Genomic DNA, 21596 nt, shown 5'->3' with positions numbered 1-21596 from the left:
CTCAACCACAATCATCTGTAACCTCCTATTCCAGCACATCCCCCACTAATCATTACCACCAAACCAGAGACCAGCCCTTGTTCAATGTTGAGTGCAAGAGAGCATGCCAGGGTCTGCACCAGATATACCTAAAAACGAGGCATCAACCTGGTGAAGCTACAACACAGTCTACTTGCATGCCAAACAGAGAAAGCAGCATGCAATAGACAGAGCTAAGCGATCCCACAACCAGTGGATCAGATCTAAGCTGTGCAGTTCTGCCACACCCAGTCATGCACAGTGGTGGACGGGCAGCACCATGGTTAGCATTGCTGCCTCATGCGCCAAGGATCTGGGTACAAACCTGGGGCGGCATTCTCCCCTACCCAGCGTGACGGAGGGTCCCGGAGTAGGGGAGTGGCGCCAACCACTCAGGGGTCGCGCCTCCCCAAAGGTGGGGAATTCTCCCCACCTTTGGGGGCCAGCCCCGCGCCGGAGCGGTTGCCACCAGAAGACCGGCACAAAAAACCTGCGCCCTCGGCAGCGGGGCTGGCCGGAAGGCTTTCGCCGGTCCGCGCATGCGCCGGCAGTGACGTCAGCGGCAGCTGGCCGCTGACGTCACTGTCGGCGCATGCGCGATGTGGGGTTCTCTTCCGCCTCCGCCATGGCAGAGGCCGTGGCGGTCGCGGAAGAACATAGTGCAGCCAAGGCACTGGCCCGGAGTCTGAGCAGTGGCCCCGATCGCGGGCCAGGCCACTGGGGGCACCCCCCGGGGTTCGATCGCCCCCCGCCTCCCCAGGACCCCGGGGGTCTGCTCGCGCCGCTGAGCCCGCTGTTCCAGAGGTGGTTTAAACCTCGGTGGCGGGAGAGGCCTCCCAGCGGCAGGACTTCGGCCCATCCGGGCCGGAGAATCACCGCAGGGGCCTCTCCGATCGGAGTGGCGAGATTCCGCCGCCGCCACTTCCTGGGTGGCGGAGAATCTCTGCCACGGCGGGGGCGGGATTTTAGGCGCCCCCAGGCGGTTCTCCGACCCTGCTGGGGGTCGGAGAATTTCGCCCCTGGTCCCGGATCACTGTCCATGTGGAGTTTGCACATTCTCCCTGTGTCTGTATGGGTCTCACCCCCACAACCCAAAGATATGCAGGGTGGGTGGATTGGCCATGCTAAATTGTTCCGTAATTGGAAAAAATAGAACTAGGTATTTTAAAAAAAATTTTGTTTCAAATGAATGGTGGTGAAAAATTCAACAACTAACTGGAGGAGGAGGCTCCACAAATATTTCCATCCTCAATGTTAGGAGATTACAACCTTGGTCCAAACATGGGCACACGAGTTGAACTCAAGTGACTGTCGTTGGCGTAAAGGCAGCATTTAACCAAGCATCACATTCAGGAGCCATCTCCTATTAACATTCTGGAGGTTACCCTTTGACCAGAAATTGAACTGGATCAGCCATATAAATACTATGGCTAAAAGAGCAGTTCAGAGGGCTTGGAATTCTGTGGCATGTAACTGACCCACCAACGCCTGTGCACTATCCACAAGGCACAAGTTAGGAGTGGGATAGAATGCTTTCCATTTTCCTGGATGAGTGCATTCCAACAATATTCAAGGATCTTGACACCATCCCGGACAAAGCAGCCTGCTTGATTTGCACCCCTTCCACAAGCAGTCGTATGTACCATCTACAAGATGCACTGCAGGAACTCACCAAGGCTCCCTTGACAGCACCTTCCAAATCCATGATCTCGACCACCAAGAAGGACAATGTGCATGGGAACTCCATCCAAGTGTCACACCATCTTGACTTTGGAGTATATCACTTCTTTCACTGTCACTGGGTCAAAATCGTGGAACTTCCACTGAGTGTACCTACACCACATGGACTGCAGCGGTTCAAGAAGGCAGCTCACCACCATCGTCTCGAGGGTAATATTTAATGGGTAATAAATATTGACCATATCTCATGAAAAAAATTATAAATTCCATGAACGAATAAATTAAAAATTATTTACAGGCAGTAATGTGTACAATATCACACAATCTAATTAATATTTTAAAATGCTTGTTTTACATGTAATGTTGACAATTTTATGTAGGTGGAAGAAAGCAGGAACCCTCTTAGATTGCTGAGCAGTTGAAGAAATCAAATCAAAATATCTTAATTGAAGAATTGATGTTCTTTCCTTTCTTTCAAGCTTGCAGCAGCTCACCTCCCTGTCTGTTCTTCAGCCCTGAGACAGTGTGTCATCATGCTATTCAACCACAAATAGCATCGCATGTTTGATCCTGTCCTTGCCAAATATTAACACATACACACACACACACAGTTCAGCAAGAACTATCAGTCAGCAATCAGGAGCAGAAATTCTGACTAAATTTCCTCCTCCCTAGCCCAGGCGTGTTGGAGTTAATTGTACCATCTCAACAGTTGCCTCAACTGAGATCATACAATGACAATGCTGGACTATGGATTGAAGCCTGGACTTCTGGACTCTGGGACTGAATGTTACATCAGGTGGTGCCTATGCCCAGTGCAACACACTGAGACAGAAAGTGGAGGAACAGGTCTCTCAGAGGGCTAGAGAGGCCTGTGTCACTTACAGCCATGGAGGCCCCTCACCAAAATAAAACAGTGACGATACATGAAAACAAAATAGTACACCAAAATAAAGTGAGACAGGATGTTTCACCAGGCAACATCCTGGTGAAACTCCTCTGCACCTATTCTAGTGCAACCACATCCTTCCCATAGTGTGATGACCAGAAATGCCCACAGTACTCGAGCTATGACCTAATGAGATTTTTATACATCTCCATCATAACCTCTACTCTTATATTCCATGCTGTGGAGATGCCAGCGTTGGACTGGGGTGAGCACAGTAAGAAATCTTACAGCACCAGGTTAAAGTCCAACAGGTTTGTTTCAATCACTAGCTTTCGGAACACTGCTCCTTCCTCAGGTAGAAGTCTTACAACACCAGGTTAAAGTCCAATCAAATCATTACAGATCCAGGGAGAGGGATAATCACAGGTTAAAGAGGTGTGAATTGTCTCAAGCCAGAACAGTTGGTGGGATTTTACAAGTCCGGATCTGTAATGATTTGATTACCTGCAAATGCTCGCATTCCAAGCATTGTCCAGCATCTCTGACTTTGTCTATATAAATGTTTCTGGAACATACCTCGCCATTCACCTGAGGAAGGAGCTGCGCTCCGAAAGCTCGTGTTTGAAACAAACCTGTTGGACTTTAACCTGGTGTTGTAAGACTTCTTACTGTGCTCACCCCAGTTCAACGCCGGCATCTCCACATCATGCCTTCCTCAGGTGAAGGAGCTCAGATTTTAGGTACCTGGGGGTGCAGGTTGCCCGGGAGTGGGGGTAGCTCCGCAGGTAGAACATTTCTAGTTTGGTGTGGAGAGTGAAAGCTGATCTGGCAAGGTGGGATGGTCTCCCTCTGTCACTGGCGGGTCAGGTTCAGGCGGTTAAAATGAAAGTGGTGCCGCGATTTCTGTTTATTTTTCAATGCCTGCCGATTTTCCTGCCAAAGGCTTTTTTCAGAGAGATTGAGGGAAGGGTTACGACGTTCATATGGGGAGGGAAGGTAGCCAGAGTTAGAAAGGTGCTGCTACAGAGGGGAAGGCAGGCAGGCGGTTTGGGTCTTCCGAACCTGATGTATTATACTGGGCAGCGAATGTGGAGAAGGTACGGAGCTGGGTCAGAGGGGTTGATTCCCAGTGGGTCAGAATGGAGGCGAGTTTGTGCAGGAGGTCGGGATTGAAAGCACTAGCAACAGCGCCGCTCCTGATAGCCCCGGGGAAATACTCAGGGAGTCCGGTAATAATAGCTTCATGGCAGTTTCGCCAACACTTCAGCTTGGGGGCAGGGTCAAGAGAAATGCCGATTTGGGGGAACCACAGATTTGAGCCAGGGAGGTTGGATGGAAATTTTCGGAAATTATGAGGAGAGGGGGATTAAGACACTGAAAGATTTGTTTCTTAGGGGTCGATTTGCAGGCTTGAAGGAGCTGGAAGCAAAGTATGGGCTGGAGCAGGGGGAAATGTTTAGATACATGCAGGTGCGAGATTTTGCCAGAAAGGAGCCATCCTCCACATTGCTGGAGGAGGTGCTGACGACAGGGGGACTGGAGAAGGGGGTAGTGTCAGCTATTTTGGAAGAGCAGAAGGCACCACTGGAAGGGATCAAAGCAAGTGGGAGGAAGAGTTGGGAGAGGATATGGAGGAGGGGTTCTGGTGTGAGGTGCTCTGGAGAATGAATGCCTCCACCTCGTGCGCGAGGTTGGGGCTGATACAGCTGAAGGTGGTAAACAGAGCACACCTCACGAGGGCGAGGAGGAGCCAATTCTTTGAAGGAGTAGAAGATGTGTGTGAACGTTGCGGGGGGGGGGGGGGGGGCGCTAATTACGTTCATATGATTTGGTCCTGTCCAAAGCTAGAGGATTACCGGAAGGAGGTTTTTAGGGTAATTTCTAAAGTGCCGCAGATGAAACTGGACCCGGGTCCCCGGGAGGCCATATTCGGGGTGTTGGACCAGCCAGAGTTGAAACTGGTGCAGAGGCAGATGTTGTAGCCTTCGCCTCGTTGATCGCCGAAGGCAGATGTTGATGGGTTGGAGAGCAGCCTTTCCACCCTGTGCCATGCTGTGGCGGGGGGGACCTGTTGGAATTCTTGACTCTTGAGAAGGTTAAGTTGGAACTAAGGGGAAGGACGGAGGGGTTCTACAATTCATGGGCATTATTCATTATGCACTTTCAAGAACTGGATAACATCGAACATTAGTTGGGGGGGTGGTGTGTGTTGATGGTGACTATGGTTTATTCCTGATTCCTTTTTGTTATTTGTTTATGTGAACATGCGGGCTAATGTTTGGGGTTTGGTGGGAGGATGGGATTGTTGTTATTGATATGGGGATTGACATATTTGTTGCTGATTATTGTTTATTGTTGGTGGGTGTAAATTTGGGAGAGAATGTGAAAAAGAAGGAGAATAAAGAATTTTTTTTTAAAAAAAATTTTAAGTTATACATATGACAATTGAAAAGAATCAGGAGCTGACTAACTAATTAATTGTATGTGTACATAATTATATAATGCACTCAGAAAATTCCCAACCAAACTTGCTTTATGCAAGATACTTTACAACCGGGTAATGTGTATATAAACGTTTGAAATGCTGCTCCAAAAATACACCACAGAATACTTTTGAATTTAAGAAAATGTGAGTGCAGATGGTTGGAGGGATTTACTAAGCCTAATCTATGATTCCCTTGCAAAGAAGCGATCATAGATCAACAGCTAAGAAGATGCTTGCAGCATGGATGACATGCAAAGAGGCGATACATCTGCCCCAGGATTGTAGAATTATAATCACACACATTCTCTGGATGTCTTTGAGCTGTGAACAGGAGATAAATTTGCCCCAGGATTGTAGAATTGTAATCTCACACTTTCTCTGCATGCCTTTGAGCTGTAAATGTGCTGCATATGTGTGAATGTGCTAAACATTTGCATTAGCTCCTCTTGTGCAGACTCACCACATGCCTAGGAACAGAAAGTTCAACAAAAATCACAGCATAGCACTCGGTCACATCATTACCTCAAATGAGCATCAGACCAGAGGGCAGGCTCTGGAGGGTTTTGCGTGAATTTTAAGAGTTGAAGCACAGGGTGACTCATCTTGCCGAGCTGCGGGAGGGATGGAGACAGTGGCTGAGGTGGGGTGAGGCCGCTGCTGAGTGGAGGCATAGGATTGTCATGGGGTCTGCTGAATCACCTGCACCATTCTGACATCACAAGGCCATCTATGGAAGGAGAATCATTCTGGAGCACACCCTGGAGTAATAATTACTTGGACGACATTATGTAATGCCATTGAGAAGCAATAGCACATGCTGTGCAAACTCACATACCACATCTGGCAGGCAGAGTGGCACATCATGTTGAACACATAATGTGCTTTCGCTAATTTCAATGAAGAGACCTCTTCCATTTGGTAGTCATTATTTCAAGCAGTTCTGAGGATTTGGTGTTTACATATTTTTTTAGAAGTATAATGAATCATCAAGAAAAGAATCGGGATCTGGTGAAGCTAGTTTTATTTCTGATATTCTGGTTTGCCAGTTAAGGACCAAGCCCCAATCCAAGCTGCTTGAAATGGGTTAAGGCTGCCTTGCCACACCTTTTGGCGTGCTTGGCCTGAGCAGCCTATCAGATGGTTAAATGAGATTACTGGTGGACGCCTTTAAATAAAGAGCATAAATCTTTTTCAAAATTGTTCTTTTGTGGAGTCGGATGAAGCAGAAGTGTTCCTCTTCCCACAAAATTATTACAAACTGTTTTCCCCTTGTTGTCCTGCTCATGGCTTTACCGCTGTCTCCTTGCTTCTTAGGATCTAACCAAAGTCCACCCCTGCCCCAACATGGCCACTGCTTCCAGTGCCACATTTAGCTTGGGCCTCATCTGTCACCTGCACAGAACTATCATTGCCCTGAACTGTCGACAGTTTGAGGTGAAATTTGAATTTCTGTCCAACTGTATTCACGTAGACTCCATCAGCTGTCCATTTGGATGTTGATTTAATATAATCGCTTTCTCTTAGCAAACACCATGGGACGTTGACTATAATGATGTATCAAAGCTGTTTCTAACATACTCACCAACCTATCAGGGAAGGACATCTAAATTATGTAGCACTGAACCACAACCTGGGTTGTCCCTTACTGTTGCCTGGAAACATCCTGTTGCAACAATATTGAGTTCTGTCATAACCATTTATGGTCACTGATAATGGACCAGTGTTGTCCTTTAATGAACCAAAGCAGTTCAAGAAGACATCTCACCACCACCTTCTCATGGGTAATTAGGGATAGGCACGAAATGCTGGCCGAGCCAGTGACTTACATATTCCATGGATGAATATTTTTTCAAATTGCTAATTTGGTTCCAAGAGCCAGGACGTATTTTCTGTGGCTTTCTTACTGTGCAGTAGTGTCTTCACACATTTCTCACCAGTAAAGTCAGGGTAGCTATGACGCCGATATTAGACAGATGGCTGGAGTATAGTGACTGGCACCTCATCTCCTATGTGCTTGGAATTTCCTGGCCCTCCTCCACCACCTCCATGGAGACATCCTCTGTGCGGAGTCTGCACGTTCTCCCCGTGTCTGCGTGGGTTTCCTCCGGGTGCTCCAGTGTCCTTCCACAGTCCAAAGATGTGCAGGTTAGGTGGATTGGCCATGCTAAATTGCGCTCAGTGACCAAAAGGGTTAGGAGGGTTATTGGGATACAGGATAGGGTGGAAGTGAGGGCTTAAGTGGGTCAGTGCAGACTCGATGGGCTGAATGGCCTCCTGCACTGTAGGTTTTATGTTGTATGTTCATTCTGATGAATCCAAACTGTTGTGTGAGCTTAAGGTGTGACGGGAGTCACTCATTACAAAGTGTTCTGCTTGACTCTACGTCAAAAGCATCTGCCAACTCCAAACTGCCTGAACAACGGGCGGAATTCTCCGCTTCCGGGAAAAATCGGGAGGGCCGTCGTGAACTCGGCCGAGTTTCACGACGGCCTCGGAGGCCGCTCCTCGCCCCCTAACATTCTCCCCTCCCGGCGGGGCTAGGAGCGGCGCTCCGTAACTCTCGGCCGCCAGGCGGCGCGCCGAGAGTGACGCGACACGGCGCCTATGTGACGTCAGCTGCGCAGGTTGGCCGACTCCAACCCGCGCATGCGCGGCTGACGTCACGACGGCTGACAGCTCAAACCCGCGCATGCGCAGTGGCCGTCTTCCCCTCAGCCGCCCCGTAAGATGTGGCGGCTTGATCTTATGGGGCAGCGGAGGGGAAATAGTGCGTCCGATTCAGACGCCGGCCCGACGATCGGTGGGCACCAATCGCGGGCCTGTCCCCTCCCGAGCACAGTCGTGGTGCTCATTCCCCACCAGGCCCCCTACAAGCCCCAAAATGGGCATCTCACGGTGATTTCACAACGGCAGCGACCAGGTGTGGTTGCCGCCGTCGTGAACCGGTCGCGAACGGCAGGCCGCTCGGCCCATCCGGGTCGGAGAATCGCCGGTCACCGTGAAAAACGGCGAGCGGCGATTCTTCCGAGCGGGGGGGGCGCCAGGGGGTCGTGAAATTAGTCGGGGGGCCCTCCCGCGATTCTCCCACCCGGCGTGGGGAGCGGAGAATCGCGCCCACTGACTAACCTACTGAGTGTTTCCAACATTTTTTTGTTTTTGCTTAATTTTGAGACATCATCAGTGTGTTTTTCTTTTTGGTTTGAAAATAAATTTTTAATATAGTTTGTGAAAGTCTTTGCTATTGTAACAAAGTTGTTTGCTCCGTTAACTAGTATAAAACTAAATAGCTAAAATAGAAATGTCATCCCATCTAATTGTGACTTGTACCTGGAGATTTATTGTCACTTTTTCACTCTTGATTCAGGTGATGGATGTGGGCACACAGTCATTGGCCTTGAAAGTGGTACTCTGACTTCAAAGAACTACCCTGGCACCTACCCGAATCACACATTCTGTAAATGGGAGCTGCGCGTTGCACCAGGGAAGAGTATAATTCTGAGGCTTGGTGACTTGGACATTGAGTACACAGAGGACTGTTCATCCAATTCATTGAAAATTTATACTTCATCATCTGCTAATAGCAGCTATGGTAAGGGGTTAATAGACTGAGTAAATTAGTCAACAAGTTTATAAATAGAACAAAGTAAATTAAGAAAATGGAGCAAGAAATACTTTCTCGTACAGCCATTCTGAACAGTACTAAAAGAGAGAGGTTTGCAGTGGCCTGTGTGAGCTTTTGGTTAGGATACTAATTCTAATGGTACATAGAACAGTCCCATTGACAAGATGAGTTACATTTTAGCAAGCTTCAATGTTTTACTGAATTAAAGGTGATCCACTGTGATGTCAGTCAGTAATGAGCACCGTTGCAGTTGGTTTCAGGCTTCTGTTGAATTGCATTGATGTCATGCTGCTGTACTGTTAGGGCAGGGGTAGACCAGTTCCATTCAGTTAAATGTAGGCAACAATTTTATGGGTGGGAGGCCTCAGCAAGATGCCTTTGGACGGAGGGCTGGTATTTGCAGCTTCTGTGTTTAGATGCCTTGAACAATTTTCTTTGTGTAAACAGAGATTTCTAACTCCACTGATGGCATGTGAGGTCATTTCTTCATGTACAGCTGTAAGGTATATTAATTAATCCCTTGTCAGATGGATTACAGCATAGTGATGCACATTTACAAACCCAATAGCAGAACAATTATTAACCGTATTTGTCATGAAATGGTCTTTTATATATTTATTGCTCACAATTATTTTGGTGAGTTTCTGTGCTCCTCAAAGTGAAGGTTATCAATGTTGTTCCCATTACAAGGATGCATGCCGGGTGTATCATGGTTACACCCTTTTATGAGTTGCGGGGGGGGGTGGGGGGTTGCTCCCAAAACAGAACATCTCCATCAAGTGTGAGCGTGCCACAGAGAGGCTCAATAAGGAAATGTGAAGGCTGGTTTTGATCTAAAATACAACAGGCATTGCAATTATGAAAAAGTACAATCTTGAATGCTGCTGACAAGTTGGCTGCTACCATTCCCAGGTCAGGCTCCAACTAATTGGAATTCAGATCCTTCCTGGAAGCAAATTTTTGCTTTCTGATGTGCTCAATGAACAGAATTTTACAAATGTGCTGCCAGTTAATCGCCAGGTAGGACAGCAGAAATACGCAATATTATCTTGTCTAAAGGACATGACTTAGGTTTATTATTTCCTGCTCAGATTCTGTTGATTCCTGTGGGCTAAAAGTTCCATAGCATGTTAATGCAATTGTTAAAAAAATTAATAAAACCATAGAATCCCTACAGTGCAGAAGGAGGCCTCTCGGCCCATCGTATCTGCACCAACCCTCTGAAAGAGCACCGTACCCATGTCCACTCCCTCGTCCAATCCCCGTAATCTAATCTGCACATATCTGGACACGAAGGGGCAATTTAGCATGGCCATTCCAAATTACCTGCACATCTTTGGACTGTGGGAGGAAACCGGAGCACCCCACGCAGACACGGGGAGAATGTGCAAACTCTACACAGGCAGTCACCCAAATTTGGAATTGAACCAGGGTCCCTGGCGCTGTGAGGCAGCAGTGCTAACCACTGTGCTGCCTATAAAGTTTGTGGTTGTTTTCTCTTTGGCTGATTACAATTGCTGAAGTAAATGGTGAAACTGAACTCAAAAGCAAGGTCATAAAACAATATAGTTATTGCCTGGAGGGAGCTTCAATAGGTTAATACGTTGAGAAATGATACTGCAGTGATAGAAGTTCCTTACTGCTGTTCCCAGGGAAGGCTCATCACTGGCTACTTAAGTACCTGACTATCACTTGATATGGTGGGCCTTCCCCGAAGGGGGCAACGCAAGTTTCTCTCTGGCACTCCAGATATCGGGCGAAAACCTCATGTTAAATACTGCCCATCTTTTGCATCCTTGGGCTAGAGATGGGAAATGTCATCCAGGGTTCCTTCTCTTGTTTGCTCCCCATTAATCCCGGTTGAATCTCTGCATGTGTGGACATAGAGTGAGACAGAATCATGCTCAGTCACTTCGCTGTTCAATGATGAAATTGCCTGTCAACACTCATCATTCAGGCAGACACAAGACTGTTGCTTTAGAGAGATGATGTGGAGATGCCGGCGTTGGACTGGGGTGAGCACAGTAAGAAGTCTTACAACACCAGGTTAAAGTCCAACAGGTTTGATTCAAACACGAGCTTTCGGAGCACTGCTCCTTCCTCAGGTGAGGATTGGCTAACCAATCAGCACTCTTGCCTCTTGCAGTATAAACTGTTCAGTGTTTGAAATTTGGCATTCTTGTATTTGTCCTCATGAATGCAAGAAGAAAAGTTTTAACAATATCACTCTCTTTTCAGTAATATTCACGTTCTGTCCCACCAAGTGATAAGAAGCATGGCTACCTCAGCAAGATTCTAAATGGAGACAGGATTGCTCGTGGAACTGAGACTCGGCTTAAAATATTGCCTTCAAGGCAGGAATTGCGCCTTTTAATAATTATGCTGCAATCATAATTCTTTCAGCATTTTCAGCAAAGAGGAAAATCGCTGGTTGTCAGTACTCCCACTGATGGTTACCATCAGGAAAATACAGAACCAATCTAAAATTCATAAGTAAATACTTTGAGAAAGCAAATAAATCAGAACATTTAAAAAACCATTGGTTAATCTGAGGGGTACAGAACTATTCTAAGCCACTTTATTTTCACTCTTAAAGTTTATAATTATTAACTGATGGTTTAATTTTTTTGCGTAATGAAAATTCCCAGAAGAAAGCACAGGAACTATTTTTAAATTTGTTTATGGGATGTGGGCGTCACTGGCTAGGCCATCATTTATTGCCCACCCCTAGTTGCCCTCGAAGGTATTGGTGAGCTACTGTCTTGAATCACTGCAGCCCATGTAGTGTAGGTACACCCACATTGCTGTTAGGGAGGGAGTTCCATGATTTCGACCCAGCGACAATGAAGCAACGGCGATATATTTCTAACTGTATTTACAACACGACCGTATTTGATGACTCAGATAAATATTTGCACAATGTACCTTATTTAGGCTTTCTGGATTGCCAGCACATTTTTGTTCTATGATTTCAGTGATGGCATATCCCAAACAAGGTTATTTTATTAAAAATGCAGCATTTCCTGTACCAATGGCTATTGGCATCTATTCCTGTGTACTTTTGAATGGGAACATTCATAGAATCATAGAATTTATAGTGCAGAAGGAGGCCATTCAACCCATCAAATCTGCACCAGCCCTTGGAAAGAACACCCTACTTAAAGCCACACCTCCACTCTCCAACCTCCACGTCTCCAAAAAGAAATAATTAACAGAGTAATTATCTTTCATGTATTTTAAAGAATTATGTTATTTTAGCTGCTAATCAATTCTACAACATGATTTGCTGGTTCTAATAACTCCCTGAAGACAGTGACAATGAGCTGACTGATTTCAAGAGCTGTCTCATTGACTCCTCATGACAATATTGGGAGTGTTCAGTTGGAAGCACTGATGCCTCTCAGCCAAAAGACCTGAGGTTTAAGTCACATTCCAGGTCTTGTTGGCGATGGAAGGAGCAGTGATGTGGCCCCTAGTGGCTTGTTAATCAGCCGGCGAAATCCTTCCAACACTCCACACTATTCACCAAGGGGGAAAAGAGTGTGAAGATATACCAAATAAACAAATGGTACAGTATCTGTTCAAGCCAAATGTATTATCTGAAGCATCTATTTAATTTTAGTGCTTCCCAGCATGACCCCAGCACCCCTACCTCAGACACTGAGTATGGATTCTGGCTGCTATAGTTTAATTGTAGAGCTGATGCAAGGTAAATTTGAAGACCCTGAAATACTGAAATCGCCCAAGTGACACCATTCCACTGCTGGGTAAAGTATTATTCATGAAAGTCTTAGATGAACACCAAAGGCTTGGAAATGGATAAGTATTCCAGAATTTTGCTTTATTACTTAGTATCAGAGAACATTAATATTCCATTCTCCCACAAGCAATTAAATTGGTGGGACAGCGCCTGTTGGAGTAAAATACACTTGGTATGTTGAAGGTACAGACTTGAAGGACCAAATGGCTTGTTCCAACACTGTAAATTTTAGTTTTCGCACCTGTGCTGAGGTGTTATAAATAATTCTATCAGCACAGTCTCAGAAAAGATTAGTACCAAGTACCCAACAGATTATGTTGATCCATGTGAGTCATTCTAACCGGCAGAAAATGGGTGGATTTGGGTCAGGTGGGAAGTTAGAATTTCAAAATTCTTGAACCATAAGTTAACCCGCCTTGAATCCCCTCAACTTCCCGTATTTAGTGAAGGTGGGATCAAGGGGTGAACTGACCAATCCAGTCCCAGGGTATACTTTTCCAGGATGCACTTTTAGTTTGTGTCCTCGGCTGGAATTTTCCGGTCTTTGCAATTCACTTTTCACGCCGGCAACACACCCCCGCCTGCGGGTTTCCCGGAGGCGTGGAATGGTTACAATGGGAAATCCCATTGACAATCGGCGAGAAGATAGAATCCCACCATCAGAATATGGTGTGCAGCCCATAAACACGCGGCAGGCGGACCAGAGAAACCTGCCTTTTGTAAACAAAGTCACTGCGGCCAGGAAAAACAGATAAGCATTAGAAATTCCTTTTTCAAGTGTGATGTGTGTCAAGGAATTGTCGCTGTATTGGTTTGTAGGGCAAAAAGCAATTTCTTACCAGCGGGAAACATAAAAAAATGTTAATTGAAAAATATGTTCAGAACATACTTTTTTAAAGAAAATCCTACATAATATAACTTTTACCATCTGTTTAAACTCTTGTATCTAAACATCTATTTTGGCAAAATTGAAATCACCAGATACGAATAAATGATTGTCGGAGCTATAAGAAACAGCAATGAAAAGATTCAGAACGCCTGTTTTGAATTATATTAGGTATGCACACTTGGATTCCTCTCTCCAGGGGAATGAAGCCATGGTTTTTATTCAACAATGTGCTTAAATAAGAAATGAACTTAATTTTGTATAAATAGAGTGCCCTGTTGTGTCACAAATTGCTTCACAACATTTTGAAATGTAGTTACTGAGATGAATGACCTATTAATCTGTTTTTAGTGCTTGTTGAATCCAGAACTAGGTGTTCTCTGTGAGACATTTTCTTTTCAACAAACTGACAGAACCTCAGACTAGCATCTTGCCCAAAAGGCACTTGATAATGCAGCATTCCTTAAGTGGGGTTTGAACCCACTACCTTCTGACTCAGAATATTACCAACTGAGTCAAGCCGACACTTGGTAATCAATGGATAAAATGTTGATACAAATTCACTTTGTTTCTGTTGTATAAAGTATTAAGCACCATCCCATTTCCCTTTATAACTTTGTTCATAGGCTGTGGTGAGATAAGTGCTCATCAAATTGTAGTTCTTGCAGACTATAATTTAGCAAGAAATTAGGAAGGTAAATTGTATGTTAGCCATTATAACAAGGGGTTTCAAGTATAAGAATCAGGTTGTCTTGCTGCCATTGTATAGGGCTTTGATGAGACTACTGCTGAATTACTGAAAATAGTATTTGTCTCTTTATCTAAGGGAGGATATACTTATTGCCCTGGAGGAGGTACAACAAACATCACCAGATTGATTTCTAGGGTAAGACAGCTGCTCCATGAAGAGTAAAATTGACCTGCGTTCTCTGGAGTAGAGCGAAATAAGAGGCAATCTCCTTGAAACATGAGGGTTTGACAGAGTAGAGGTTGAGAAGCATTTTTCTTTGGTAAAATCTTGCCCTGTGAGTCTAGTTCTGGACTCCCAAAGTGATGATGGTCCTGTTGCCAGGTGGTTTCTGCTCAGACGAGAGGCCAGACTTCCTCTACAATTTTGCCAGGAGGAGGCAAAGAGTCAGCAGGTTGGGGACATGGCCAATTAAGAACAGTGAGCAACCCTTCCATTCCAGCACAAACAGAGGGAGGAATCTTCGGGACCCTCAGCTGCACCAGTCACTGTGATGGTCTCTGCTACGGCAGCATGGAGAACACGAGGACACCTCAAAATGGAGAGAGAGCATTATGTGCATATTTTCAAACGGGACAAGCAGAGAGACGCCAGAGAATAAGGGGAACCCCTCTATCAGAAGTGCTTGGATGACCTTGTTTGGAGGCGGGCCCATCCATGTGCCAAGGTGACTCCAGCTCTGATGACGTCCCCCACAATCCAAAATCACTTTTTAAAAATTCATTTAAGGATGTGGGTGTCGCTGGTTAGGCCAGCATTTATTGCCCATCACTCATTACCCTTCAAAGGTGGTGGTGAGTTGCCTTCTTGAACCACTGTAGTGCCTGCAGTGTAGGTACACCCACAGTACTGTTAGGGAGGGAGTTCCAGGATGTTGCCCCAGCAACAATGAAGGAACGGCGATATATTTCCAAGTCAGGGTGGGGAATGACTTGGAGGGGAAGCTCTTATTGGTGGGGTTCCCAGGTATCGGCTGTTCTTGTCCTTCTAGATGGTAGTGGTCGTGGGTTTGGAAGGTGCTGTCAAAGGAACCTTGATGAGTTACTGCAGTGCATCTTGTAGATGGTACACATGGCTGCCAATGTTTGGTGGAAGAAAGATTGAATGTTTGTGGAAAGGGGAGCAATCAAACGGGCTGCTTTGTCCTGGATGGTGTCGAGCTTCTTGAGTATTGTTGGAGCTGCACTCATCCACACAAGTGGAGAGTATTCCATTACGCTCCTGACTTGTGCCTTGTAGATGGTGGATGGCTTTGGAGGATCAGAAGGTGCATAACTTGCCGTAGGATTCCTAACTTTTGACCTGCACTGGTAGACACAGTATTAATTTGGTTGGTCCAGTTCAGTTTCTGATCAATGGTAACTCCCAGGATGTTGATTGTGGGGGATTCAGTGATGGCTATGTCATTCAGTGTCAAGGGGTGATGGTTAGATCCTCTCTCCGGAGATGGTCATTACCTGGCACTTGTGTGGTGCGAATGTCACCTGTCACTTGTCAGTCCAGCCTGAATATTGTCCAGATCGTGCTGCAATTTGGACATTTATCTGTGGAGTCGCGAATGGCGCTGAACATTAGAACATAGAACATAGAACAGTACAGCACAGAACAGGCCCTTCGGCCCTCGATGTTGTGCCGAGCAATAATCACCCTACTCAAACCCACATATCCACCCTATACCCGTAACCCAACAACCCCCCCCCCCCCTTAACCTTACCTTTTGGGACTTTACGTGCAATTTAGCATGGCCAATCCACCTAACCCGCACATCTTTGGACTGTGGGAGGAAACCGGAGCACCCGGAGGAAACCCACGCACACACGGGGAGGACGCACAGACAGTGACCCAGCCGGGAATTGAACCTGGGACCCTGGAGCTGTGAAGCATTTATGCTAACCACCATGCTACCGTGCTGCCCATTGTGGGGTCATCTGCAAACATCTCCACTTCTGAGACCTTATGATGAAAGGGAGGTCTTTGATGAAGCAGCTGAAGATGATTGGGCCGAGGATACTACCCTGAGGAACTCCTGCAATGATGTCCTGGAGCTGAGATGATTGACCTCCAACCACCACAACCATCTTTCTTCGTGCCAGGTATGACTCTAACCAGTGGAGAGTTTGTCCCCTGATTCTCATTAAAGCCAGTTTTGCTTGGGTTCCTTGATGCCGGACTCAGTCAAATTCTGCCTTGTTGTCACCTTACCTATGGCATTCAGCTGTTTTGTCCATGTTTGAACTAAAGTTGTAATGAGGTTAGATGCTAAGTGACCCTGGCGGAACCCAAACTGATCTTCTGTGAGCAGGTTATTGTTGAGTTACTGCTGCTTCATAGCACTGTTGTTGACTCCTTCCATCACTTTACTGATGATGGAGAGTAGACTGATAGGACCGTAATTGGCTGGGTTGAATTTGTCCTTTTTCTTCTGTGGAGGACTCCTCCAAGCCTGTGACGCAGCTAGGAGGCTTCTATGCTGCTCCCCCATTGGTAAAATACTGGTGGCCTGGGAAAATCACCTCAATTAGTCTCTGCCCCTCCCACCCCCACACCCCTGTCCATTCTCGTTACCTGTAGTCAGGTAAAATTCCACTTGTTGGCTTAGGATAAGGGGTCAACCATTTTGGTCTAAGATTTCTTCACTCAGAGAGTTGTAAATCTTTGGAATGTTCTCCCCAGAGGGATGTGAATGTTAAGTTGATAAGTATGTTGAAGACTGAGATTGCAACATTTTGCACTGTAAGAGAGTGAAGACATGGAAATCAGAGAGAAAAGTGAAAAGAAGAGGCCTAGATCAAGGCCTAACCTCAGGAACTACGAAACCGAAACACCAACTCTGGAACCAACCATGTGACCCAGCCCAACCTGACCCAGGAAGACCCTGCCAGCAACCCAAAACCAGCCTAAACACACCCAAAACAACGAACACCCATCCTCGTGGAACCCTGGGGCCCGACTGGATTGCGAGCATGTCCCCCCCAGTGACTCTGAAACTGCGACCAGAGCCCAGGACCCCTCCAGGCGGAACCACTCACTTTCCAAAAGGTCAGACTTCTCCCATCGGATCCCCGGACCATCCATAAGCAGCCACAAACCTAGGAAGCGAGGGGAACGTGCTGGTGTTCAGGTAAAAGAAAAACGTGGTTTCAAGTCTTCTCTCCCCACCATACTCCTCGCAAAAGTCCAAGGAAGCAAAAACAAGCTGGATGAGCTTAATGCTCATCTCAGTGGGAGATGGGGGGCAGCAGGTTGGCACAGTGGTTAGCATTGCTGCCGCACGGCGCCGAGGTCCCAGGTTCGATCCCGGCTCTGGGTCACTGTCCGTGTGGAGTTTTCACATTCTCTCTGTGTTTACGTGGGTTTCGCCCCCACAGCCCAAAAGATATGCAGGTTAGGTGGATTGGCCACGCTAAATTGCTCCTTAATTGGAAAAAATTAATTGGGTACTCTAAATTGTTTTTAAAACAAACAAAAAAATCTCAGCGGGAAGTAAGAGAATGCTGTGTGCTCTGTTTCACAGGGGCATGGCTCACTCCTGCCTCATCGGACTGTAACATACAACTTGACGGTTTCTCAATACACCAGATGGACCGCATGGTGGCATCGGACAAAGTGAAGGGTTGGAGGGGTTTGCCTCCTCATCAATTCCTCCTGGTGTTCAGACGAATGTGGCAACCCTGGCAAACTGCTGCTCCCAACAGCACCTGACTATGAAATGCTGCCCTACTTCCATCCACCATCATCACGGCGGTCTACATCCCACCCAGGAGGAAAGGAGGAAGTGAAGAATGCTCTTGATGAATTTACACTGCGATAAATAATAGTGAAACAGAACACACGTAGGCCTTGTTCATCGAGACCGGGGACTTCAAAGAGGCTAACCTCAAGAGTGTACCACCACACTTCCACCAACACATCTCCTGTACCACTAGGGGCCCCAACATCCTTGACCACTGTTACACAAACATCAATGGCGCCTACCGATCCATCCCCCGACCACATTTCCGAAAATTGGTGCTCCTCCTCCTGACATATAAACAGAAACTTAGCGGGAGAATCCGGTTGAGAATGTCATGCAGTGTTAGTCCGAGGCAACAGAGGAGATCCTACACGACTACTTGGAGTCAGTGGGCCGGTCCATATTCAAGAACTCAGCAGCCAAACAAAACAAGTTTGCCACCACTGTCACAGACTTCATCAGCAAGTGTGTAGAAGATGGTGTTTCAAAGAAGGTAGCATATGCATTCCCCAACCATGGTTTCACCGGGAGATCCACTCCCTACTGAAGTCCAGGTCTGAGGTGTTCAAGACTGCCGACCCTGACCTATACAAGAAATCTAGGTACAACCTCCACAAAGCCATCAAGGACGCCAAGAGACAAAATCAGACGAAGCTGGAATCATAGACTGACAACATGGGCTCCCATCAGTTGTGGCAAGGCTTAAACAATATAATAGACTACAAAGCAAAGCTGAGTAGAATCTCTGGCAACTAAGCACCCTTTCCTCATCCTCATGAACTCAATGCATTCTGTGCTCATTTCAAGCAGGAAACCAACAAACCAGTCACGTGCTCCAGCAACATCAGACACATCCATACCAACCAAGTCCAATCGGCTTTCTTGAAACTGAACTCATGGAAAGCAACGTATCCTGATGGAGTCCCTGGATGTGCACTCAGATCCTGTGCGGACCAACTGGCAGGTGTGTTCGTGGACATCTTCAACTTCTTCCTACTCTGTTCTGAGGATCCCACCTGCTTCAAGAAACCACTATAATACCCGTGCCAAAGAAAAACCAGGCAACCTGCCTCAACAACTACCATCCGGTGGCCCTGATATCTATCATCATGAAGTGCTCTGAGAGGTTGGTCATGAGACACATCAACTCCATACTCCCAGAGTATCTTGATCCACTGCAATATGCAAACTGCCACAACTGGTCCACAGCAGACACTATCTCCCTGGCTCTATACTCAGCCATGGAGCATCTCGACAACAAGGACTCCTATGTCAGACTCCTACTCATTGACTACAGCTCCGCCTTCAACACCATTATCCCAGCCAAGCTCATGTCCAAACGCCAAAACCTAGGACTTGGCTCCACCCTCTGCAACTGGATCCTCAGCTTCCTGACCCATACACCAGAATCAGTAAGAATAAACACCAACACTTCCTCCACAATAGTTCTCAATACTCTCAAGCCTGCATACTTAGCCCCCTAGTATGCTCCTTATGCACACACGACTGTGTGGCAAAATGCAGCTCCAACTCCATCTACAAGTTTGCTGATGGCACGAACTTAGGGGGTCGGATCTCAAAACAAGGATGAGTCAGAGTACAGAAGGGAGATGGAGAACCTAATGGCATGGTGCAATTACACCAATCTCTTCCTCAATGTCAGCAAAACTAAGAAGCTGGTCATTGACTTCAGGAAGCGAAGTGTCGTACACACCCCTGCCTGCATCAATGGTGCTGAGTTGAAGATGATTGACAGCTTCAAATTCCTGGGTGTACACATCACCAACAATCTGTCCTGGTCCGCCCACGTTGACACGACAAGAAAATGCAACAGCGCCTATAATTCCTCAGGAAACTAAGGAAACTCGGCATGTCCACATTGACTCTTACCAATTTTTACAGGTGCACTATAGTAAGCATCTGGCTGCACCACAGCCTGGTATGGCAACTGCTCAGCTCAAGAGTGTAAGAAACTATAGACCATTCTGAACACAGCCCAGTCCACCATATGAACCCGCCTCCCATCCATTGACTCTGTCTACACCTCCCTCTGCCTTGGGAAAGCGGGCAGCAAAATAAAAGAACCCTCCCACCCGAGTTATTCTCTCTTCCACCTTCTTCCATCGGGCAGGAGATACAAAAGGCTGAGAACACACACAAACAGATTCAATAACAGCTTCTTCCCCGCTGTTACCAGACTCCTGAATGGCGCTCTTATGGACTGAACTGATCTTTCTATACATCTTCTCTATAGTTGTAGCACCATATTCCGTATGCTTCACCTGATGTCTATGTATTTTCATTATGTATCCTCATGTATTTATCATGTGTTCTATGTTTTTTATGGATGGAACGATCTGCCTGGACTGTAAGCAGAACAATACCTTTCATTGCACCTCGGTACACGTGACAATAAATCTAAATTTAAGTGTGGAGTGGAGGTTGAGGTTCAGTGGTGATCTTACTGAATTTCGGAGCAAGCTTGGGGGAGTGGATGTACATCTCATATGGCCTGCTCCTATTTCTCATTTTTTTAAAAATCAATTTCGATTACCCAATTATTTTTTCCAATTAAGGGGCAATTTAGCGTGGCCAATCCACCTACTCTGCACATTTTTGGGTTGTGGGGGCGAAACCCATGCAGACACGGGGAGAATGTGCAAACTCCACACGAACAGTGATCCAGGGCCGGGATCGAACCTGGGACCTCAGCGCCGTGAGGCAGCTGTGCTAACCACTAGGCCACCGTGCTGCCCTCTATTTCTCATTTCTAATACAATTTATCAAAGTAACAATTTTTAAAGCCAACATCTAGTTTTGAAATCTGTGCCATTTAAGCTAAATTAGTTAGGTTTCTCTTCGGCCAGTGTCCTTTCACAAGAAAGCCCAACATATTTCCACACTCGACTGCTTTTTCAAAAGCATAGTAATCGAGTAAGTAGATTAAGAAGCTTTTTATTAACAAGCCCGTTTGCATAAATGTTTGCTTGCTTTCCAACCTTTAGACATTTGGTTTAATTGTGTCTGTACACTGAAAAATGCCGTTATGCGTAGTATGTGCCACATATTGTATAAAGTAATCCAGGCTGACTCAACCATTGCATCTGGCATGTGTACAAGTTGTTGGTTAGCATCTGGATGCAATACTGCACAAACTAAATAGTTTTCCAGTGGGGGTTTGTCTAGCATCTGACACTGCTTAGATTTAACTATCTGTTTACCTTATGGATCCGAAGTCAAGTACTCTGCACATCAACAGTAATTGCTGATTAGGTAGTGCCCGAATAATCTATTACAAATTGTGGCATTTTGAGAGACACAATTCTAATTGTCTCAGGCCACTTTGTGAATTTATCTGTGAAAGTATTTGATTGCTTTGTAATTTATTGCAAATCTCTTAATGAGGTAATAAATAAGTAAATGTGTACTTCAGCATTTTTGACGTTAACATCCCCATCCTTTTATGATGCGGCATGGTACACAATGGTTAGCATTGTTGCTTCACAGCACCAGGGTCTCAGGTTTGATTCCCAGTTTGGGTCACTGTATGTGCAGAGTCTGCACGTTCTCCCCGTTTCTGCGTGGGTTTCCTCCGGGTGCTCCGGTTTCCTCCCACAGTCTAAAGATGGAAACCATGGTTAGGTGGACTGGCCATGATAAACTGCACTTAGTCTCCAAAAAGGTTAGGTGGGGTTACTGGGTTACGGGGATAGGGTGGAGGTGTGGGCTTAAGTCGTGTGCTCTTTCCAAGGGCCGGTGCAGATTTGATGGGCTG

The 21596-nt window shown here is 46.2% G+C and overlaps 1 protein-coding gene across 3 annotated transcripts in view; it reads left to right on the top strand.

The window, feature by feature from the left end:
* si:dkey-34d22.1 (discoidin, CUB and LCCL domain-containing protein 1) overlaps positions 1-21596 on the top strand; it is a 217039-nt gene that overhangs the window by 28173 nt on the left and 167270 nt on the right. For 2 of the 3 annotated variants that reach the window (XM_038795524.1, XM_038795503.1), the window contains exon 2: positions 8437-8661. In XM_038795524.1, the coding sequence (XP_038651452.1) occupies positions 8437-8661 (225 nt within the window). Of the gene's footprint in view, positions 1-6824; positions 6854-8436; positions 8662-21596 lie in introns of those variants that run through there. The other variant, XM_038795513.1, reaches the window with a different exon arrangement.

This window comes from Scyliorhinus canicula, chromosome 1 (genome assembly GCF_902713615.1).
Source record: "Scyliorhinus canicula chromosome 1, sScyCan1.1, whole genome shotgun sequence".
Lineage (NCBI taxonomy): Eukaryota > Metazoa > Chordata > Chondrichthyes > Carcharhiniformes > Scyliorhinidae > Scyliorhinus > Scyliorhinus canicula.
This window is presented reverse-complemented; position numbering and strand designations above follow the sequence as displayed.